At 38.8% G+C, this 20,583-nt stretch overlaps 1 protein-coding gene and 1 non-coding gene across 3 annotated transcripts in view; both read left to right on the top strand.

Annotated features, from left to right (window-relative positions):
- Positions 1–20,583, top strand: part of ARHGAP40 (Rho GTPase activating protein 40) — a 135,249-nt gene that overhangs the window by 92,277 nt on the left and 22,389 nt on the right. For both annotated transcript variants that reach the window (XM_001381692.5, XM_016428300.2), the window contains exons 3-9: positions 7,800–8,020; positions 9,888–9,963; positions 11,836–11,999; positions 14,341–14,506; positions 16,238–16,329; positions 16,500–16,577; positions 20,131–20,290. In XM_001381692.5, coding sequence (XP_001381729.3) covers positions 7,800–8,020; positions 9,888–9,963; positions 11,836–11,999; positions 14,341–14,506; positions 16,238–16,329; positions 16,500–16,577; positions 20,131–20,290 — 957 coding nt within the window. The remainder of the gene's footprint in view (positions 1–7,799; positions 8,021–9,887; positions 9,964–11,835; positions 12,000–14,340; positions 14,507–16,237; positions 16,330–16,499; positions 16,578–20,130; positions 20,291–20,583) is intronic.
- LOC130456658 (U6 spliceosomal RNA) lies at positions 12,570–12,673 on the top strand. The gene has a single exon (XR_008915723.1). It is a non-coding gene; the product is annotated as a U6 spliceosomal RNA (small nuclear RNA).

Genomic DNA, 20,583 nt, shown 5'->3' with positions numbered 1-20,583 from the left:
GTATATGTGTCTGTTTATTATGCTTATATATGTGTATATGTATACTATATATATTAGTATTTATTAAAGCAAATTTATCAATAAATAGGACTTTGGTTTCCCTAGCAAAGCAAAGATCTCTAATGAAGGGGACAGTTCTCTTTCATTGTTTTGGGTAGTATAGATGGAAGAAAAGATAATTGGAAGGAAATTGAGAATGAGGGCTAGCAACAGCTCTCTTCTTTCCTCATATAACTAAGAAGTGTTTATTGTTTGAGACCAGGCATATCTGCAAGGGAAAAGATAGCAAACCAGACTTTGGATAACAAATTGGATAACCTTGAAGGATAGCTTGGTGGAATAAAAATACTAGACCACACTCTCTGGTGTCCACTTGCATCCTTTAAAGGTATCAGATTTCCATGACACAAGAATAGCACAATGATTAATAGGAGAACTGGATTTCTAAACTCAACTCATTACAGATTGACTAAATTTCTGAATTAAGTGCAGATACAAAGAATTATGACTTAGTTACAGGACACAATTAATTGTAAGTAGGAACATTTTTTTAAAAGACCCATATTCAATCAGATTATTTCTCTCAAGAAGATCCAGTGCCTCCTTATTGACTTTAGGATAAAATACAAACTCCATTGTCTGGCATATAAAACTATAAAATTGATCATTTGGGATTGGGGGAACCCTCTTGCAACAAAGCCCTTTGAGCTCAAGGCTCATTCCATCTTGGTTCTGCCCTGCAGGAGCCCAACTCCAAAGACAGAATCAAGATTTTTTCATACTCTTTTGCTCATTATATCCAACCCTAGAGCCCTAGAAAATTTTTCTGAAAGGCTTAGGAATGGCTCATGGCTTGAGGATCCTCTAAAGGTATTGACAAGGTTTCATATATAGGTACAAAGTAGATGAGGTATAAGACAAGTACTTCTTTCTTCCACTATAGAAGAAATGCTTAATCCATGAGGGTTCCATAAGTGCATGTTGACAAATAATTAAAGCATGTAACAGTAAGCCATGTCCTATATCATACTCTTATAAGTATGATAACTCCTGACCTATTGAACTCACAAAGTTGTTATCATGACTGGAACCACCCATCTCAGGATTGCTGTTTGGTCACCTGTGCTCAGGGAAAGAAACACAAAGAAGATACAGCCGGAGACTTTAAGTCCAGTCTCAGGTTTATCTAGGGCACCAGGTAGTCAATGTCATGTGTGTAGAGGTTCCATAATTTGGGGGATTGAGGGGCATGAGATTCTCCTTCCAACCCCCCTTGCTGGAAATCTGAGGGTGAGATTGGAGAGTACCAACACATATGACAAATGGGAAGAAAGGGTGCTCAATGAAGTTGTCTCTCCTTTTAAAGGCTATTGAGTGGGCAACTTTTCTTGCTCAGTGGACATTCCTGTTGAGTTTGTCTTCCCTGCCCCCTGGGACCAACCACAAGTTTCTGTTTACACTTGTGTTTCAGCAAAGAGCTAGGACAAATGTGTTTATCAGAAGCAGTCCAGTGATGGGGTCATTGGAAGAGACCAGGGTGAGTGCTCAGTTCCATAGCAGTGGCTTCAGACAAAACAGATAAGGGGTTTTTTTCCACATTACAAAGCCTTCTACAATCTAGTTCCAAGCCACCTCCCCAATTGCCTTCTAGGCTTATTATATATTACTCCTCTTTATACACTTCATTTTAGCCAAACTGTCCTTTGTGCTGTTCCTTCCTTATGAAGGACATTTTGTATCTTGTCTCCATTTCTCCACCCAAACTCACCCTCGCTGCCTTAAATGTATTCCTGCCTCTTAGAATCCCTAGCTTCTTTCAAAACTTAGCTCAGGTTCTGCTTCCTACATAAGACTGGTCCTGATATCCCCATGTTACTGCTTTCTCCTATTCAATATTAGTTTGTATTTGCTTTGTGTATATTTTATATTTTCTTATCTGTGTATACTTCTTATTTTCTCCTACTATAATGTGAGCTCCTTGAGGTCATAGACTTTAATTTTTGTCTTTATATTCACATAACCTAAAACCCATAGTAGGTGCTTTACAAATGCTTCCTGATTAAAGGAATAAATGAGTAACCTGTAATCTAAATCTATTGGATCAGAAGATTAAGGATTACAGATTTTGAGCTAGAAGGAACCTGAAAGGCCATCTAGTCCAATTCCTTTATTTTTATAAATAAGAATTCTGAGGCTTAGAGAAATTAAGTGATTTGTTTCAGGTCACAGAGGTGGCAAGTGGTAGAGTTGGACTGGAAACCCAGGGCCTCCAATTCCACATCCAAATGTCTGTTTTAAGCTGTCTCTAGATCATTAAGTTCCTGTTTCCCTGTGCAATTGGAAGACCAGACAAAGCAATTTGCATTTACTGTGTAAATGCCAGTAATTCTGTAGCAGGGCTGTTACCAACTGCCCTCCGGGTGAGTTGTGAAGGGCACCGGTGGGCATGCCTGCATTTCCTCATTCTTTGTTCTCCAGTGACCAACATGTCTTATAATGCCAGAAGTCTCCAGCGAAACCCCATGGGCTCCAATTTGCACTTCCCTGTTTTGCCAGGTTTTAAAATGACTCCTAAGTGTGTGGGGAGGCGAAATTTTACCTACAACATCAGGAGTCCTTGAAGGGACAAATGACCTTTCAGATAATTGTGCTCAGATGGTTGTGGCCTGTATCACAGAACAACTGCTCTCTCTAAAGGACCAAAAATACGGAATCTTTTCCCCCATTTTAGTTTGCCATTTAGCTCTTTCCTTCTTTCCTCCCTCCTTTCTTTTTCATATGGTGACAGTGTAACTTCGAAATTTCAAAAATTGTTCTTTTTAAAGAAGAAATCAAGCATTTCAGGCTGAAATGAGTTTTGCAGTTGGACAGATGAAGCTTTGGGTAGAAAAAGATGATGATAAACATCGATATAGTGTTTTTTGGTTTATAAATGGATATAGCTTCTATAAAAGATCAGACTTTCCCTAATCTCAGTCCTTCATTTTATCACTAGGACCTGTTTGTAAGAAAAATGGGTCATTACAGGCAGTTTCTGACATCAGTTGGGGAGAGCTAATTTTCCAAGAACAGGGATGATTTTTCTAGGTTAAGCTTCATCATAGGCCAGCAGGATCTCTAATTAAATTGTGTGCAAAACATCCTGACCAAATCTAATTTTATTTTGAAAATTTGTGATTTATTTTGCATAAGAAGCTGAGCTGATGATAGAACATGGATAGTGATTCCGGAGTCCTGGAACTTGATGGGCTCGCTTGGAGACTTGACTTGACTATCGGAAAATAGGCCTTGACCCCTGCCCAAGACTGATGAGAGCTGGAGAGAAAAAGACAAAGCCACAGAGCATGCAATAATTTATCCTTTTCTTTCTATTCCTTTCCTTTCAATTTTTTGTTCTTGTTTTTCCTTACTTACTCTTTTCTTCTCTTCTTTTTTCTCCCCCCCCCCACTTCCTTCCTTCCATACTCCTCTTCATTTTTCTTTGGTTCCTTCCCTTTCTTCCTGCCTTCCTTTTTTCCGTACTCCTCTCATCCCTTTCTTCTTTTATCCTTTTCTTTTCCTTCTAATCCTGGAAGTTCACTCTATCCTTGTAACCTCCTAATCTGGAAATCTCACTATGACCCAGCCTTCTCACCCTGGAAGTACACACTGAACCTGCAACCCCTTTCTCCTTTTAATCACTTACTTACTCCCTGAACCTCTGTTTAAAGGAGAGGACCAAGGTCAACTCTGTCTTTTTTTTCTTCTGGCCTCCTCTCTCACTTGCTAGATTTTTGCTCTTCTATCTCTTCCCCCTACCTTTTTGTTATCTTCCCCCTTTAAAATTATCTTGAGAGTAGAGGCTCTCTAGTTTTTATTGTATTTGTAACTCAATGCTCTGCATAGTGCCTGGCATAGAGAAAGTGCTTAATAAGTGTTTGTTTATTGTTGACTTTCTTTCTCTTCCTCTCTTTCTCTCCCTCCTTGCCTACTTTTTATATTATTCATTTCTTCTTTTCCTTTCCTCTTCTACTTTGCTTCTCTTTCTGTCCTTCCCTTCCTTCCATTCATTTCCTTTTTTCCTTTTCTATTCTTCCTTCCCTTCCTTTCCTACTTCTTTTGGGAAGGAATATGGCCTTAGATAAAAACTCTGTGTGGTACCATCTACTATTTTTCTTTTTAAAACCCTTACATTCCATCTTAGAATTAATACTCTCTATTGGCTCCAAGGCAGAAGAGTGGTAAGGTCTAGGCAGTGGGGGTTAAGTGACTTGCCCAGGGTCACACAGCTGGGAAGTATCTGAGGCCAGATTTGAACCCATGACCTCCCATCTCTAGGCCTGTCTTTCAATTCACTGAGCTACCCAGCTGCCCCCAGTACTATATACTATTAAGGATATTTTAAGAACTCATGATTTAATCAATATATGTCCTCCACTGCTAATGAGAATTGTACTTCCCACTGCATTAATTGTGGGTTTAACAAATTTCTAAAGTTGAGACATTCCTCACCTCAGTTAGTGGTCAACCTTCTGGTGATGAAACTTCTTCTTTTTTCTTTTAATTAATTAATTAATTAATTAATTAACTTAATTAAACCCTTGCCTTAGAATCAATACTGTGTATTGGTTCCAAGACAGAAGAGCAGTAAAGTCTAGGCAATGGGGGTTAAGTGACTTGCTCAGGGTCACACATCTAGGAAGTGTCTGAGGCCATATTTGAACCTAGGACCTCCTGTCTCTAAGCTTAGCTCTCAATCCACTGAGCCACCCAGCTGTCCCCCAATGAGCCTCATTCTTGAAGAGACTTATTCCCAAAAGTTTTTCCAGTTTGGTAGGACCTATAAGAGCTTCACTGACTAGAATGATCTTAAAGAACTTCAGGTCACTTCCATGCCCATGTGAGTCATCAGAGTATGTTAATAGAGGCTCTAGTTTGAAACATTTAATAAAATAGTATCTGTTTCTATTTTTGGTGCCTAGGACCTTCAGATGCTTGGCAATTTTCCTTTGACATAGACCCATTAGGATCGTTTCATAATGCTTTATTTCTTTAAAATGATCAAAGGTTGACAAGTGAAAGATCAAATGAGGAGAACTTGACATATTGAGATTTGGAGAAGAGGCCAGAGATAAATAGATTTAAATAAGAGCAGGAGGATTCCATTTGCCTAAACAAATATCAATGGCAGATGTAGGGAAGGCAATATGATAGAGTGAAAAGAGCACTTGGATTTGGAGTAAGCAGACCTGGGTTCAAATCCTAACTTTACTACTCACTATGTAACTTTGACAAATGCCTTTCCTCTCTGAACCTCAGTTTCTTCAAATATGGAGTGTAGCAGTTGTGCTAGATGATCCCTAAAGTCTCTTCTGATTCTATAGCTTATTATCCTGTGACCTCTAAATTTAGTATATGCTCATAACTCCCTGCTTCCACTCAAAAAGCCAGAGGACAATCTGTGGTACTAGTTTCTGTGTTAGCCCGGGGGTAGTACTTCTTGGATTTGGTTCTACACCATCACTTTTGAAGAGAATATTAGCCTTTTCTGTCATTTTAGAAAAATGAGAGAATGACCATTCTTTTAATTTTACTATCAGATTTGTTTTAAGATTATAGTATCCTTTTAAAAACGTACTTATGAATATATTTAGAATAATGTAGTCATATCCAATAATTCTTCCTTCTCCCCTGGCACTTACTTTACTTATGACAATAGTGAAAAACAGTTAAGCAAAGCAGCATTTTGTCTAGTGGAGCATGAAACATTCTGTACTCATTGTCCACCATTTCTTTATAAAGAAGAAGGAAGTATGTTACATTTTCAGTCATCTGGAACCAATATGGATTTTTGCATTTATTCTGAGCTATTTTCTTTTATGTCTGTCTTATATTATTGTATTATAATTTAGCCTCCTGTTCCTTTCTTTGCATTGCATAAGTTCATACAAGCCTTCCCATGTTTCTTTGAATTCCTCATCATTGGTGCTCCTCAGAACAAAGTAAAATGTTATCATATTCATTTAGAGTGATTTATTTAGCTCATAGCCAATCCATTGAGATCTACTTTTGGTACTATAGAAAAGTATTGTTATGAATATCCTGATACCCATACACACATACAAACACACATAATTTTATTTCTGGCATAGATCTTCTTGAGGTACCTCTTAGTCAAAGGTATATATAACTTAGTAACTGTGCTCACATATATCCAAATTGTATTGGTGTGCCTTTGTTGACAAAGCCTTTCCAACATTCAACCCAAATCATTGAGTATTTTCATCTTTTGTCATCCTTGCCAATTTGATGAAAAACTATTCTGATTTACAATTCTCTTATTAACTATTTGGAACTTTTTTCTTATGTTTGTTGATTATATTTTGTCTTTTGAAAACTCTTCATATTCCTTAACTGTAGGAAAGCTTTTAGCTTTTTATTTATATCAATTTCCTTTATAACTTATAAGTCAGACTTTTATCAAGAACACTTCATAGCGTTTTCCTCAATACATTCTCTTCTTGGTTTAACTGCATTGCTTTTATTTGTGCAAAAGCTTTAAAACTTTATATCATTATAATTGTTTTCTCTTTTATAATCTCATCTCTCCCTTTTCTGGTTATGATTCTCCTCATAACATGAATTTAATATTTAGATCAGTTATACCAAGTACATATAAGCTCCAAATGGAGAAGATGCTGGTCTAAACCCAATTTCTGCCTAACCATTTTCCATTTTTCCCAGAACTTCAATAAGGTCTCCTTCCTCCAGTGGTTTTTGTTCTTGAATCTATCAAACACTAAGCCCTTGTAATTGTTTACTTCTCACACTTGTTTATGGAGTCAGTTGCATTGAATTACTCTTCTTCTTTTGAAATGAATATCAAATCGTTTTCATGATTATGGCTTTATAATATAGTTTGTGAAATAGACTACTTGTTCTATTAACTTGACACTCTTTGGTTCACTTCTATTAATTTTGTCATTATTTTGCCTCATTCCATAAGTCATCTTGGTACTGTAGTTTGCTTGGTGTAACACTAATTGTTCTGTCTTTACCAAATAAAATGTAAATGGGCTTAATCTAGAACTTAAAGAAAGATGGCGCTAAGACACAAAAGAAAACTTGTTGGTCAGCATGAGGATAAAATCCTGGAAGGAGTGACTAAAGATGGTTGTGGTACCTCTGGCCTAGAAGGGAAAGAAAAGGCACTATTTGTTTTCAATTGTTTAGAAATTCATTTGCCTTTAGTCAGGAGCCTTTTAAGGGCCCTTATAACTCTGGTGGCCTATGCTACATTATACTTGGTATAAAGCATAACTTTCATTAATCATGTACTGAACCCATCAGTACATCTTAAAGCAACATTTACTGAGTATTAAATATTTCTGAACTGCTAATTTAGTCTCCTCATTCTACATATGAAGAAACTAAGGCATGTTAATCACTGTGAAAGATGTTCTGGGACACACAGGAAGCCTACTAAACTAAAAGTGGATGGAATTTAGTGCTTAGGTGAAAATATCCAGCAAGAACTGGTATATTTCAAGCAAAGTTTTACTCATGGCAATTGTGCTCTTGTGGCTGCATATATAAGTGTGAATATCTGTCTGAGAATTATAAAATAAAGATTTCAATGGGACTTCAAAGGTCATCATCTAACTTGGCATTGACCCAAATATTCTTGCAAATAGGGAGCTCATTACCATAAACATCTGTCTGTCTGGTAATATCTTTGTGAATATGACTCTATCTGCTATCCCCTTTGCCTCTGGATTTGTGGTAATGTGTTGACTCCAATGCTTTTCATTTGTTGACAGAGGGTGAGGCAGAAGCCCAGTGGCTTCAGGACACAGGCTTAGCTGACCTCATTGGGGCTCCTACACCAGACAGTGATAACAGAGTGCTCCTGTCCACGCTCACAAAGACCCAAGCAGCTGCTGTGCAACGGAGACTAGACACATACACACGCTCAATCCGTAAGAAAAATAAGCCACCGGTGAGGGACGTCAGAGACATCTTTGGCACCTTTGATTCAGGGGTCAGTTAAGTCTTGCCTTTTCTGATATTTTGTCCTTTCTTCATTCCCTTGTCCTGCTTTCCTCATCCCTAGTGATCATACTAATTTATTTTCCGCAAACAAAATTAACCCTTGATGTTCAGCTGACCATTAAACTCATAGACAAAGAAGGTCATATGGTAAGAGATCAGATTTTCAACTGAACAGCTGATGTATTTGCCTGAATAAGAGAAAGACCATCAAATCTCTTTGGCAAATCCAATTACATTCAGCAAATATATATTAAGCAATTACTGTGTGCATCATATTAGGTTCTTGGAATATTTTGTGGTGTCATGGAAAGAGTGGTAACAAATGGAGTTAAGAGGATTTTGGTACAAAACTTGTCTCTAAACTATATAATCTTGGACAAATCATTTAACCTCTGAGCCTCAGTTTCCCCTTCTATAAAATGCAGAGGTGGGACTAGATGACTTTTGTAGCCCCTTTTTGCTCTAAATCACAAAATCCTTGCTCCTTGCCCCCTAGGAATTTACCCAACATCCTAATTTTAGGACCACAAACTTAGAGCTAGAGAGGACTTTAGAACCCATCCTATCCATCCCCCTCTTATCACAGAGAAACATACTGAGGTCCAGAGTTTAAATGACTTGCCTATCCATGGTCACAGAGGTGGTAAGTAACAGAGCTTGGATTCAAACCTATGTTTTATTTGACCAAACCTATAACTCTTTTCGTTGTCATGCTGGTGTTAAATTGCCTGGTCAGTGTAAGGATAGTCTTGAGCTGTGGTCTCAAGTAAGGATCAAAGGCCCTTTGATGGAAATGCTTCTATCTTTTCCCTTGGGATTCTCCATATAGTAATGCTAAATCATATTCTCCTAGGGAAAGGGAAGTAAACTTTAGTCACAATGATCCCCACAAGTGGACAGAAGAGTCTTGATTTTAAATCATGTCCATATGCATATACATATTCTCTGTAATATCCACTTTTATCCTTTTTCATTTACATCATTTTTCAGTCCACAGAGGAAGGATGTTATTTGCAGAAACAAAATTCTAAGAAGCAAACATATTCTTATGCACATTAAAAGAGAGGTCATAGATAACACAAACTAGATCCCCAGGAATGAATCACAATAGTCCTAGTTTAAGGGACTCTGTACATCAGATATCAGATGCCTAAAGCAGAGGTCTGACCCTACCATTCACCTACTCTTTGCTCTCAAAAGTCTCCATTAATTTTCTATTGCTTCTAAGAGCAAATATCAACTATCTCTGTTTGGTATTTATAGCATTTCACAATCTGCCTTCAGTCTACCTCCAGGCTTATTGTACATTACTTCTCTTTATATGTACTATGATCCAACCAAATTGGCCTTCCAGAACTTCTCTTTGTCTCAGTTTCCTTCTCTTCAAAAAGAGGATAATACTACTTTTACTTCATAGAATTATGGTGAGAATCAAAAAAGATGACATGAAAAGCACTTTGTAAACCTTAACTCCTGGCTAAGAAATATCAATCTATCATCCATCCCATTTCCTCGCTATAGACCCTTGTCTCCTCTGCCCTGCCATGTCTGGAATTTACTCCCTCTTTCCCTTCCACTTTTTAAGAATCTCCAGCTTCCTTCAAAGCTCATTCCATTCCTTTCCTGTATGATGCCTACCTTGATTCCAGCTGTTTATTGTCTCTGTCCCTGAAATTACCTTGCATATACTTCGTATTCATTTTGAATATGCTTATATTATACATGTTGTTTTCTTTTATAGAATAAGTTTCTATAGACGGTTTCATTTTTGTCTTTGTGTCCTCAGTACATGGCACAGAGCAGGTACTTCATGAATGCCATCTAATTGATATAATCTACATAATATTCTCATGCAGGAAATGTTAGCAGAGAGAGAAGATGCTGAGGGGAAATTGACACAGCCCAAATCCAGGCCTTCAGAAGCTCCACCAGGTAAGGAGTTCTTTTGTTATTTTTTGGAAATCTAAAAGTATGGCTAAGTTCTTTTTCATGAATATTCTCTATAACTTTTCTAGCTGTTGTCTCTTGAAAAAGTTTATCAGCCATTAAAAGATTTTACTACTAAAATCCTTACTTGTTTTTTTTTTTTTAAATCCATACTTTCTGTAAGACAGAAGAGCAAAGGGTAGGCAAACAGGGTTAAGTGGCTTGCCCAGGACATAGCTAAGAAGTGTCTGAGGCCAGATTTGAACCCAAGACTACGCACTCTATTTACTGAGACCTAGGTTTCCCCTACAGTCTTTCATGTTAAAACTTTAAAACTAACTTTTCCTTTCCTTCCTCCTCCCTCTATCCCTCTCATTCCTTCTTCTTGATTCTTGGCCTCTGCCCACTAAGCTATCAAGAGCTGGTACCTTGGTTTCTTTTGTGAAGCTGTCACTGGGTTTGAAAGCCAGCATGGAATGGCTCATAGACTCCTAGCCCCCTGTGCCAATGTAGAAATGACCTTAAGCAATATCAATGGGGGGTGTGTGTGTGTGTGTGCAAATTTATTAGCAACCTGGACTGGCTGAGCCCTTGGAGTCTGGGGAAGGAGTCCTAATGGTGAGTCTTTCATCTACATAGAGTTGGGTGCCCAAGCCCTGTCATTAACATGACAGTTAAAATGTTTTCTTTTATGTGCATCAGAGAATTTGAGAAATATCAGCAGTAGGAGTTCTGGTGGACTGTAGGACCTTTATCATGGGGGGGGGGGGGAAGGCACATTGTGGTTATAAGACTTCCAGAAGCAGTTCAACAAACATTTACTGGGGCAGCTGGGTGGTTCAGTGGATTGAGAGCCAGGAGGTCCTGAGTTAAAATCTGACATCAGACACTTCCTAGCTGTGTGACCCTGGGCAAGTCACTTAATCCTCATTACCTAAACCTTACTGTTCTTCTGCCTTGGAACCCATATACAGTTTGATTGTAAAATGGAGGTAGGGATTTAAAAAAACAAACATTTATTAAGTGTGTTCTATGAGCAGAGCCCTGGGTTAGGTGCTGGCAAAGAAACAAAACTTTAAAAATTCTTGTTTCCTGCATTCGTGAACTTAATCTAGGTATATGTTAGTAAGGACAACAATTTATAATATACAATATTACATGGTAAGTGCCTTATGAAGGTGAAAGTAAAGTGCTGGAGAAAATCTAAGGGGGAAAAGACTATCGTCCACTGGTTAGTGGCATCCTGGAAGACTCCTTTAAAGAGATGGAATTTGAATTGGGAAGGAATAGGAAAGAATTCAACAGGCAAAGGCCTGAAGGTTGTTAGGGGGATAGAAGGGCATGCAAGGATTTGGGAATTAATTGAGGAAAGGTAGGGAAGAATGAGAGTACAGGGGTTATTTTACCACTTTAGATATACCCAGTTTGGTTGGTTTATAGATTATATGTAAGATAAGGCAGGAAAGATAGAGTGGTTCCAGATTGAGGAAACGTTGAATGTTAATCAAAGAAGTATTAACCTTATTCTGGAAGGCTATAGGGAATCACTGAAAATTCTTTAGCAGATAAATGGCGTCACCATATCTATCTTTAAGGAAGAATGTTCTGGATAGATTGGAAAGATAAGAAAGTAGAAGTGAGAAAAACTTGGGTAGGATTTCTATAATTAGTTATTTCACAGGCAAGATTCCTTCATTATTAAAACTAAGAGTTTGTCCCATGGGTCTGGAATCCAGAGAAGGGGAAGTCTATCTGTAATAAATAAACCCCTGTGCAGACATTCCCTTCAAGAACAGCTGTCACCAACTTCTGCAGGACATCTGTCAGACATCTGCCCTGTGACTTCTGTTAAAGAGCTCTGTTTTTGTCCCTTGGCAGCGGCAGATTATCCTGGATGTATGGAATATCCTTGCCCAGTTCCTAGTTCTGGGAAGGAGGAAATATTCAGCACTGATTCTGCATATTCAGAGCAAGCAGCACTTCTTCAGAAAGGAACACTCCCCCCAGAAGCCAAGTGGATAAAGGGCAAGGGCTCACTGCCGGTAAGAGATTGGGAATCTAACTAACTTCTTTGGGCATTACTTTTCCATGGGTTCTGAAGTGTCGTTGGTGGTATTCTTTTGTATTCAAACTCATATACATTTGCTAGGCACCTATAATGAGTAAAGCTCTGGAGGAGATAAAGATGAATAATGTCCAGTCCCTGCTTTCAAGGAACTTCCATTTTTGTATGTGATATTAGACATGTATACACAGTGTTGTAAAACAAGGTTCATTGAGATTGGGATCATACAAGAAATCCAAAGTATTGAAAAGTGTATAGATGAAAGCATATTTTGCCCTGTATTCTTTTTTTTTCTTTTTTGGGTATGTGGTGGGATATGGCTAAAGTGAGAATTTGTTTTGTTAGAATATACATACTTGTAATTTTTTTTTTTGCCTTCTCAGTGGGTGGGGGAGAGAATTTGGAATGGAAAATAAATTATGTTGAATTTTAAAATTTAGTCAAAAGGATCCCAAAGCAGAAGTGCAATGGATAGAAATTACCAGGAGGCAAATTTAGGTTTGATGTCAGGAAAAAACATATTAGCAATAAATTGGAATTATGATTCTCGCTCCAGTAGCACATATTTTAAAATTGGAATGATACAGAGAAAGATTAACACAACCCCTTTGCAAGGATGACATGCAAATTCCTGAGACATTTCCATTTCCAAATAAATAAATAAATTGAAAGTATACAAAGTTCAATATCTGCCCTGCAAGGCTTCTCCTTCATGAAGGCTTTGAAGTAGAGTCTGAATGACCATTTATGGAACATGTTGTAGTGGGGAGTCCTTTTCTGTATGGGTTGGACTAGATGCTTGCTTAGGTCCCCTCCATCTCCCCAATTCTCTGGTTCTATGAGATCAGCTTCCATTGGGGAGATTTTATGAGACTCAGTGGAAGAAATGGCATTTTCAGCTGGAATTCAGAAAATGGGCAAGATTTCTACATATAGAAATAAGGGCAGGAAGAGGGAAACATGGAAAAGCAACAGTATGAGCCAAAGCAAAAGGGTGGGAAAGGGGATTAGAAATATATATATAAATGGTGTATACTTCAAATTGACTGTAGCACAAAAATGTATGTTAGTCAATAGTAGCAGATGAAGGTGAAAAGATACACTGGACTCCAATTTCTGAGTTCAAATCTGGTTCAAAATGGAGGCTGTTAGAAATTAAGTAACTTGTCCTGGGTCACGTTACTTAATTTCTACCAGCTTCCACTTTTTTATCTGTGAAATATTATTAATAATAGAACCTTTCTTTCAGGATTATTGGGAGGATAAAATGAGACAGAATTTGTGAAATGTTTTGCAAACTTTAAAGCCCTGTGTAGATGATGAAGATGATGATTGATTTTTATTTGGAAAATGACGTTTGTGCTATGGTTTTAGATAGTTTATTTGTTAGTGGTGTGTGGCATTAATTGAGGGACAGAGACTGGAGGGAGGGAGATGGTTGGGTGGCACTTGTAATAATACAGGTGATAAGCAATGAAAGCTCATACTGGGGCAGTGGTGATGAGAGCAAAGAAAGATAACCAAGAGATCAAGAGAGAGAATAAGTTTGGAGAGTGGTGAAGGGAAGACAATGATTCAGTTTTGAATGGCTCAAGTCTGAATTGCTAGCAGAACATGAACTGCTGCATTTGGAACCCAAGGGCCTGGGTTCAAATTCCATCTCTGCCATTTACTACTATCTAGATGACCATGGGCAAATCTCTTTACCACTCTGAGCTTGGATTTTCTTATCTGTAAAATAGGAGGGCAAGGAGGGAAAACTGTAGTATTGTTGCACAGTCACTTCAATAGTGTCCTACTCTTTGTGACCCTATTTGGGATTTTCTTGGCAGAGATAGAGAAGTGGTTTGCCATTTCCTTCTCCAGAGCTCATTTGACAAATGAGGAACTAGGGCAAACAGGGTTAAGTAACCTGCCCAGGATCATATAGCTAGTGTCTCAGACCAGATTTGAACTCAGGAGGTTGAGTCTTTCTGACTCTAGGCCTGGCATTCTATCCATTGCACCTTATTGTAAGTTACCTTATTGTAAGACCCAGATTTCTAAGACTCCTTCTAAAGTCTCAGCCAATTTTGTCATTATACAAATGATAAAACTGAGGCCCACAGAAGGGTGAGTTGTTGGTCCAAGATCACAGAGTGTTAATATCAGACCCAGGACTAGAACCTGAGTATTATGATTCCCAGGCCAGAAATCTTTCCAATGACATTAATGTGTTACCTGAAAATGACTGAATTTCTTGGGATTATCTGTAATTTCAAACACCATAATCTCTATTAAGGATTTTAAACATTGAGAATTTTCTTCTGTTTCTGTAGAAGTTTAGAATTCCCAAGGGAAGACTTGGAGTGACAAGAATAGGAGACTTATCACCACAAGATATGAAGAAGATCCCCACATTGGCCCTGATTGAGCTGACAGCCCTCTGTGACATTTTGGGACTGGACTTGAGAAGGAGCAAGGCAGGAAAATGGAAGGCAACAGGTTAACCATTTTCTAGTCTATTTAAAAGTCTTTAACTGAAACAAGATTTGATTGAAAACAAACTAATATTCTCTTGATTTTTTTTATTTGAGAATAGAAGGCATGGGGGATCTTAACCTCTGCAGATGTTGTGGACAATAATTGGGGACAGGAATACTATGAGAGGTTTGGAAGAGACTTTCTGAGTGTCTTTCTAAGAAAACTGGCCCATAGTTACTAAAAACTAAGAGTCCCAGATTCATGGGTCAATCTATTCATTGAAGAAAGAAGACAAACATATAATTAAGCACCTACTATGTGCCAGGCACTTTATAAATATTACCTCATTTGCTGTTTGCAGTAACTGTAGGAGGTAGATGCTGTTATGATCTGCATTTTACAGATGAGGAAATGGAGGTAGGCAGTGATCAAGTGACTTCCCCCAGATCACACAGCAGCTACTAATTGAGGCCAGATTTGAATTTATGTCTTCCTGGCTCCAGGTCCAGCCAGAGCCAGGCTTCAGGTTCTATCTACTCTGCTATCTAATTGCCTCCAGTGCCTCATGGCCAGTAACAGAGCCCAATTTCTCTCAACTCCATGTCTTTCCCACCTCCATTTGTGAGTTCGCCTCAAACTCAAACAAAAATTTTTTGTTATGCATGTTTACTCACAAGCATATGTGTCAGTGTGTGTTCTATAGAACAATGCATTTTTCTTGCACCCTCAATGCTTCATATCAGTGATTTCTGCCTTCTGCTGATTTGCTTACATGATAGATACAGAAAAGGCTAACCTGCTACTGATACAGATTGCAACCTTTCCATATCTCAGGAGATGGTTTAATAAAGTTGTTTTGGACAAAGAAATCATGGCCCAGTGTCCAGCCTTTGGGAATAAGCATTTCTGAATTTGGCAGATCCAAAGTAGCATGGTATAGAGCACATAGAGCACTGGACTTGGAATAGAGAGGCCTGGGTTTGTATCTTGCTACTTGGGTGACCTTAGGCAAGTCATCCTCTGGCCTCAGTTTCTTCATATGAAAAATGAGAGAATTGGACTCAGTGACCTCTAAAGTCACTTCTATCTCTAAATCTCTATATCTCTTGTATTATGGATATGATAGATGCTTGGTCTGTCCCTGGTTCCTCTCATAAAACCCTTTCAACTCATTAGGTCCGCAAGAAATTCTGTTCCAATTACAGTCACTCTGAGAAGTGAGCTCAATGTCTACATCTTTGGATGGCATTGGAGGAGGCCTTTTGCAGAAATTAACTATTGTCTTTAAATTTTGTCCCTTCAACCCCAAGGAATTATGAGAAAGAACACTATCCACACCCAGAGAAAGAACTGGGAGTAGAAACACAGAAGAAAAACATAGGATTGATCATGTGGTTCGATGAATATAGGATTGGATTTTTTGCTTTAAAAGATCACTCTATTGCAAATATGAATAATATGGAAATAGGTTTTGAACAATGGTACATGTATAGCCCAGGGGAATCACTTGTCAGCTCCGGGAGAGGAGAGGGGAGGGAAGAGGAGTGGGAAGAAATCATGAATCACGTAACCATGGAAAATTATTCTAAATAAATAAATTAATAAAATAAAATAAAATTTGTCCTTTAATTCTGGTGGAATGGATGGTCCAATACAGGTTGCTCCTGTAAAAACTAAGGAAGAAAATTCAATATTACTTTAAAAAAATAAAAGGTTTTTTTGTTTTTTGTTTTTTTTCCTGTTCTTCTACAGAGAACCGGCTTTTTGGAGTCCCACTTAGCACTTTGCTGGAGACTGATCAGAAAGTTGTCCCTAACACACAAGTTCCACTGATTCTACAAGCTGTAAGTTGAGCTCAGATGTTAGGCATGTAGTAAGCCTCTGGCCATCTGAATGCACAACTGAACCTAGACCTCTGAGACTCTTGACTATATGTAGAAATTCTCTAAGTTGGAATCTTCTTAGGTATGTTTCCAAAGCTTCTCTTTCACTCCCTGGCTCTAACTTTCCCCAGCTGCTGTCCTGTTTGGAGAAGAGAGGGTTAGACACCGAAGGGATCCTGAGAGTGTCTGGCTCCCAGACCAGGATTAAGGTAATTGGCTTTTTTGTTTTTATTTTTTAATTGATAATTGGAGTTGGGTCTTCTGGCTTCTATATTCACCTGTGCACATGGTGGTCTCTGTTTCTGACACTTTGCTTAACAATGTGCACATATAGTCAATATAAATACTCTTATTGGCCTGTGTATTTTTTAATTGATGCTATTAATTAGCTATGAATGTTGAATGAATAAAATGAAAGGTCAGTTTACAGATATAGACAATCACTTAGGGTGGTTCTGTTTCATTTCCTTCACTATCCTGTCTTCAACCTTTCTTTTTTTGTACCCATATTTCCTCTTCTTGATTCTCTTCTTGTTTGGCACCATCTTTTTCAATTCTCTTAAATTCTCCCAAAGATTCCCCTGATTTTGCAGCCACCAAGTGTACTGATTCATAGAGTTGAATGAGTGGATGAAAAAAACATTTATTAAATACTTCTAGGGGCAGGTAAGTGGGCCAGTAGATAAAGAGCCAGGCCTGGAGACAGGAGGGCCTGGGTTCAAATTTGACCTCAGATAATTCTTAGCTATGTGATGCTGAGCAAGTTACTTAATCTTAATTGTCTAGCTCTTACAGCTCTTATGCCCTTGAACCAACACTTAGTATTAATTCTAAGACAGAAGGTAAGGGTTTTAAAAATAAGAACAAAAATACTTCCATATTCCAAATACTCTGCTAAGCACTGATGACAATAGAAACACAAGATAATCCCATCTCTCTCAAAAAGCTCGCATTCTAATGGGAGGAAGCAACTCAGCCAAGAGAATTCTCTGGGCTCTGGCACTTGGAAAGCCCTAACTATTTATTGGAAGTCCTAACACTGTACAACAGGTCAGAGGACAAGCCCCTGGGATATTCCATTAGGTCAAATTGCAGGGTCCAGAGTTCTGAAGGGCATAGAGACAAGGTACATGAAAAGGCTTAATGGTCTTCTATGTCACCATTAGGGTTATGGTCACACCCAAGCTGTGCAAACAGTTGTGTATTCCTCTGTCCTTTGGAACATGGATGGCCAAGAGGTTGGGAAGAGAAGGGAAGTAAAGAGGGTGGGTACCCTTGGTGGTGAGACTCCTCAGTGGGGTCTAGGTGGCCAAAAGGAAGGAAAAATGAAAAGGCAGGGAGAGTGCACTTCCCAGCACCCAGTTTCCCTGGATGGTTAATAGAGTTATAGGATTTAGAGCAGAAGAGGACCTTAGGGGACATTTAGGCCAAGGGTCTGTAAACTGTGGCCCTCAGCCCATGGCTTGCTCTGCTACCATGATAGAGGCCATCTCCATCATTTTACAAAGGCAAAAACTGAAGCCTGGAGAGAAGGCAAGAGATTTCTGTGATCGCAAAAGGAATAAGTAGAATCTAAACCCAAGGATTCTGACTCTGTCTACTACTCTCCACCGCATTGTGAGGCCTCTTAATCCCTAGCAGAGAAATTGTGATATCAAGAACAAGAATATGTTCCTATGGCACTGGGCTCCTAGAGGTAGAGTCAATTCCCTTCAACTCAACACACTTCTATTAAATACTTTCTATGTGCACTGTGCAAGGCATTGGGGACACAAAGACAGAATTTGTTGTTATTCAATCTTTATTTGGGGTTTTCTTGGCAGACACTGGAGTGATTTACCATTTCCTTCTCCAGATCATTTGACAGATGAGACAACTGAGGCAAACAGGGTTAAGTGACTTTCCCAGGGTCATACAGCTAGTAAGTGTCTGAGGTCAGATTTGAACTCATGAATTCCAGGACTGGCACTCTATCTATTGTGCTACCTGGCTGCTGCAAAGACAAAGCTAAACAGACCCTGTTCTCAAAGAGTCTTTTTCAATCGTTCTGGAATATGGTACCTGCTTTCTAGGAGCTATATAAATGCTTTCATTTATGCTGGAATTCCCTTAGATTTCTGGGTTTTCTGGGTAATTTGGATAATAAATGTATGTCAGTTAACTTGAGTCACCATCCCAGGTCATATAAATTCAGTTACAACACCTCCCTAGCAAGTCAAAATAAAATGTGTATTTTATTTTAAAAAAAACACCTTACTTTCAATCTTAGAATAATACTGTGTATTGGTGCTAAGGCAAAAGAGCAGTAAGGGCTAGGCAATGGGGGTTAAGTGACTTGTCAGTCACATAGCTAGGAAGTGTCTGAGGCCAAATTTGAACTCAGGGCTTCCCATCTCTAGGTCTGGCTCTCAACCTGCTGAGCCACCTAACTCCCCCCGCCCATATATTTCATTATGATGAAAACAATTAGCAAAAGAATAGAGAAAATAATTTTATACACATTTCTGGAGGGTTGTAATCCAGCATACCAAATCACCCCAAAATGAAGGGAAATGGGGAAGGAAGACGGAGAAGAGACCTGGGAAGCCTTATTCTTTGAAAGGCTTATGTGCTGAGGTGAGGGGACTGTTTCTTACATGGTCAGGTCAGATAAAGAAGATGTAATCCTTCTTCATCTCTTCATCTTGGTCTTTGTAGTTGGTTAGAAACCTATAGTAGGGGGGACTTCTTTTACTATGCTCTGCTTCCTGGTCCCATGGAGTTAAGCTACTGGGTTTTCCTTCTCTCTGGTTTCTAGAACTAGAAAGTGGCTAATGTAACTTGTACTGAAGGTATCCCTATTGTGCAGACTAAGTCTCATGACATCTTATTTTTCTAATTTGATTCCCCAACTTCAGTGGCTCAGGAACTGATTCCCAGGGACTCAGAAATATGTTGGGACCCCTGAGCCCCTGACTTGTACCATTGCAGCCTCACTGCAGGTCACCCTATTGTTCCCCTTTAATGTTTTAGTCCTAGGATACACCTCTAAACCACTCGCCCAGGTCATATATATCATAGGATATCAGGGGCAGAGATTCTAAACAGGCTAATTCTTGAGGCTGAGAGCCTCTTGGGAAATGTAATTTCTACAGTCAGACTGGTCCTTGTTACAGAACTTCTATTCAGGGAATAGGAGGAGGTGACTGCTGGTAGAGAGTGTAACATGTGCACAAAAAAAAATAAATGTAAGGTATTTTGAATAGGGAGAAAGTACCTACCTGGGAGGCATCAGGGAAGGCTTCACAGGGGAGATAGTTAAAGAAAGGAAAATAAAGATTCTGAGATACAAAGTTGGGGAGACAATAGATTCCAAGAACTGGGAATGTGCAAATAAATATTGCATTCAGGAAACAGCTTGTAGCCAGTGTAGCTGGAACTTGGAGTATAGGAAGGAGTGTAATATCAAACAAGGCTGTGAAGTGGGTTGGGGTCAGATTTTGAAACTCCTTAAAAACCAACCTCAGGAGTTTGTATTTTATGTAAGAGGTGATAGGGAACCCTGGAAGGTCTTAAAGCATGGCTGTGTCCTTTGCCTTAGATTGTTCCCAGCTTTTTAAAGGGAAAGTCTAAAAGGGTAGAAATCAATTAGGCAGATGTTACATGATCCAGATAAGAGAAGATTGAACGGCAGAGCTGGAGCAGTGATTATATATTTAGAGAGAAGGTGAAGGATATGAGTAATGTTGGTTTTAACTGAATCTATGTTTCTCTTGTTTTCAGAGTTTGGAGCAGAAGCTAGAAAGAGAGTTCTATGCAGGTCTCTTCAACTGGGATGAGGTCCATCAAAATGATGCATCGGGTTTGCTGAAGAGGTTCATCCGAGAACTCCCTACTCCACTTCTCACAGCCGAGTATCTGCCTGCCTTCACTGTAGTGCAAAGTGAGTAGCCTCCTTGAGGTCTAGGGTGCTGAGGGAATATGGAGAGGAGAATGCCAAGAACTTAGGGAATTCTTCTGCTTTGTAAATAAGGTTTTCTCACTACAAAAATGTGGAAGTTCAATTCTCCAAACTGTTTTGAAAAAAGAAAATGTTTTAATCTCTAAAGGAAGGACCTTGAATATACCTCAATGGATCCCTAAATCTCACCAATATGGATATTGAGTCACTAAGCATCCCTGGGCCTTGGTTTTACCACCTGTACAATGAAGAGGTTGGACTGGACTCCTGAGGTC

Source organism: Monodelphis domestica, chromosome 1 (genome assembly GCF_027887165.1).
Source record: "Monodelphis domestica isolate mMonDom1 chromosome 1, mMonDom1.pri, whole genome shotgun sequence".
Taxonomy (NCBI): Eukaryota; Metazoa; Chordata; class Mammalia; order Didelphimorphia; family Didelphidae; genus Monodelphis; species Monodelphis domestica.
The sequence above is the reverse complement of the archived record's forward strand: the minus strand, read 5'-3'. Positions and strand labels throughout refer to the sequence as shown.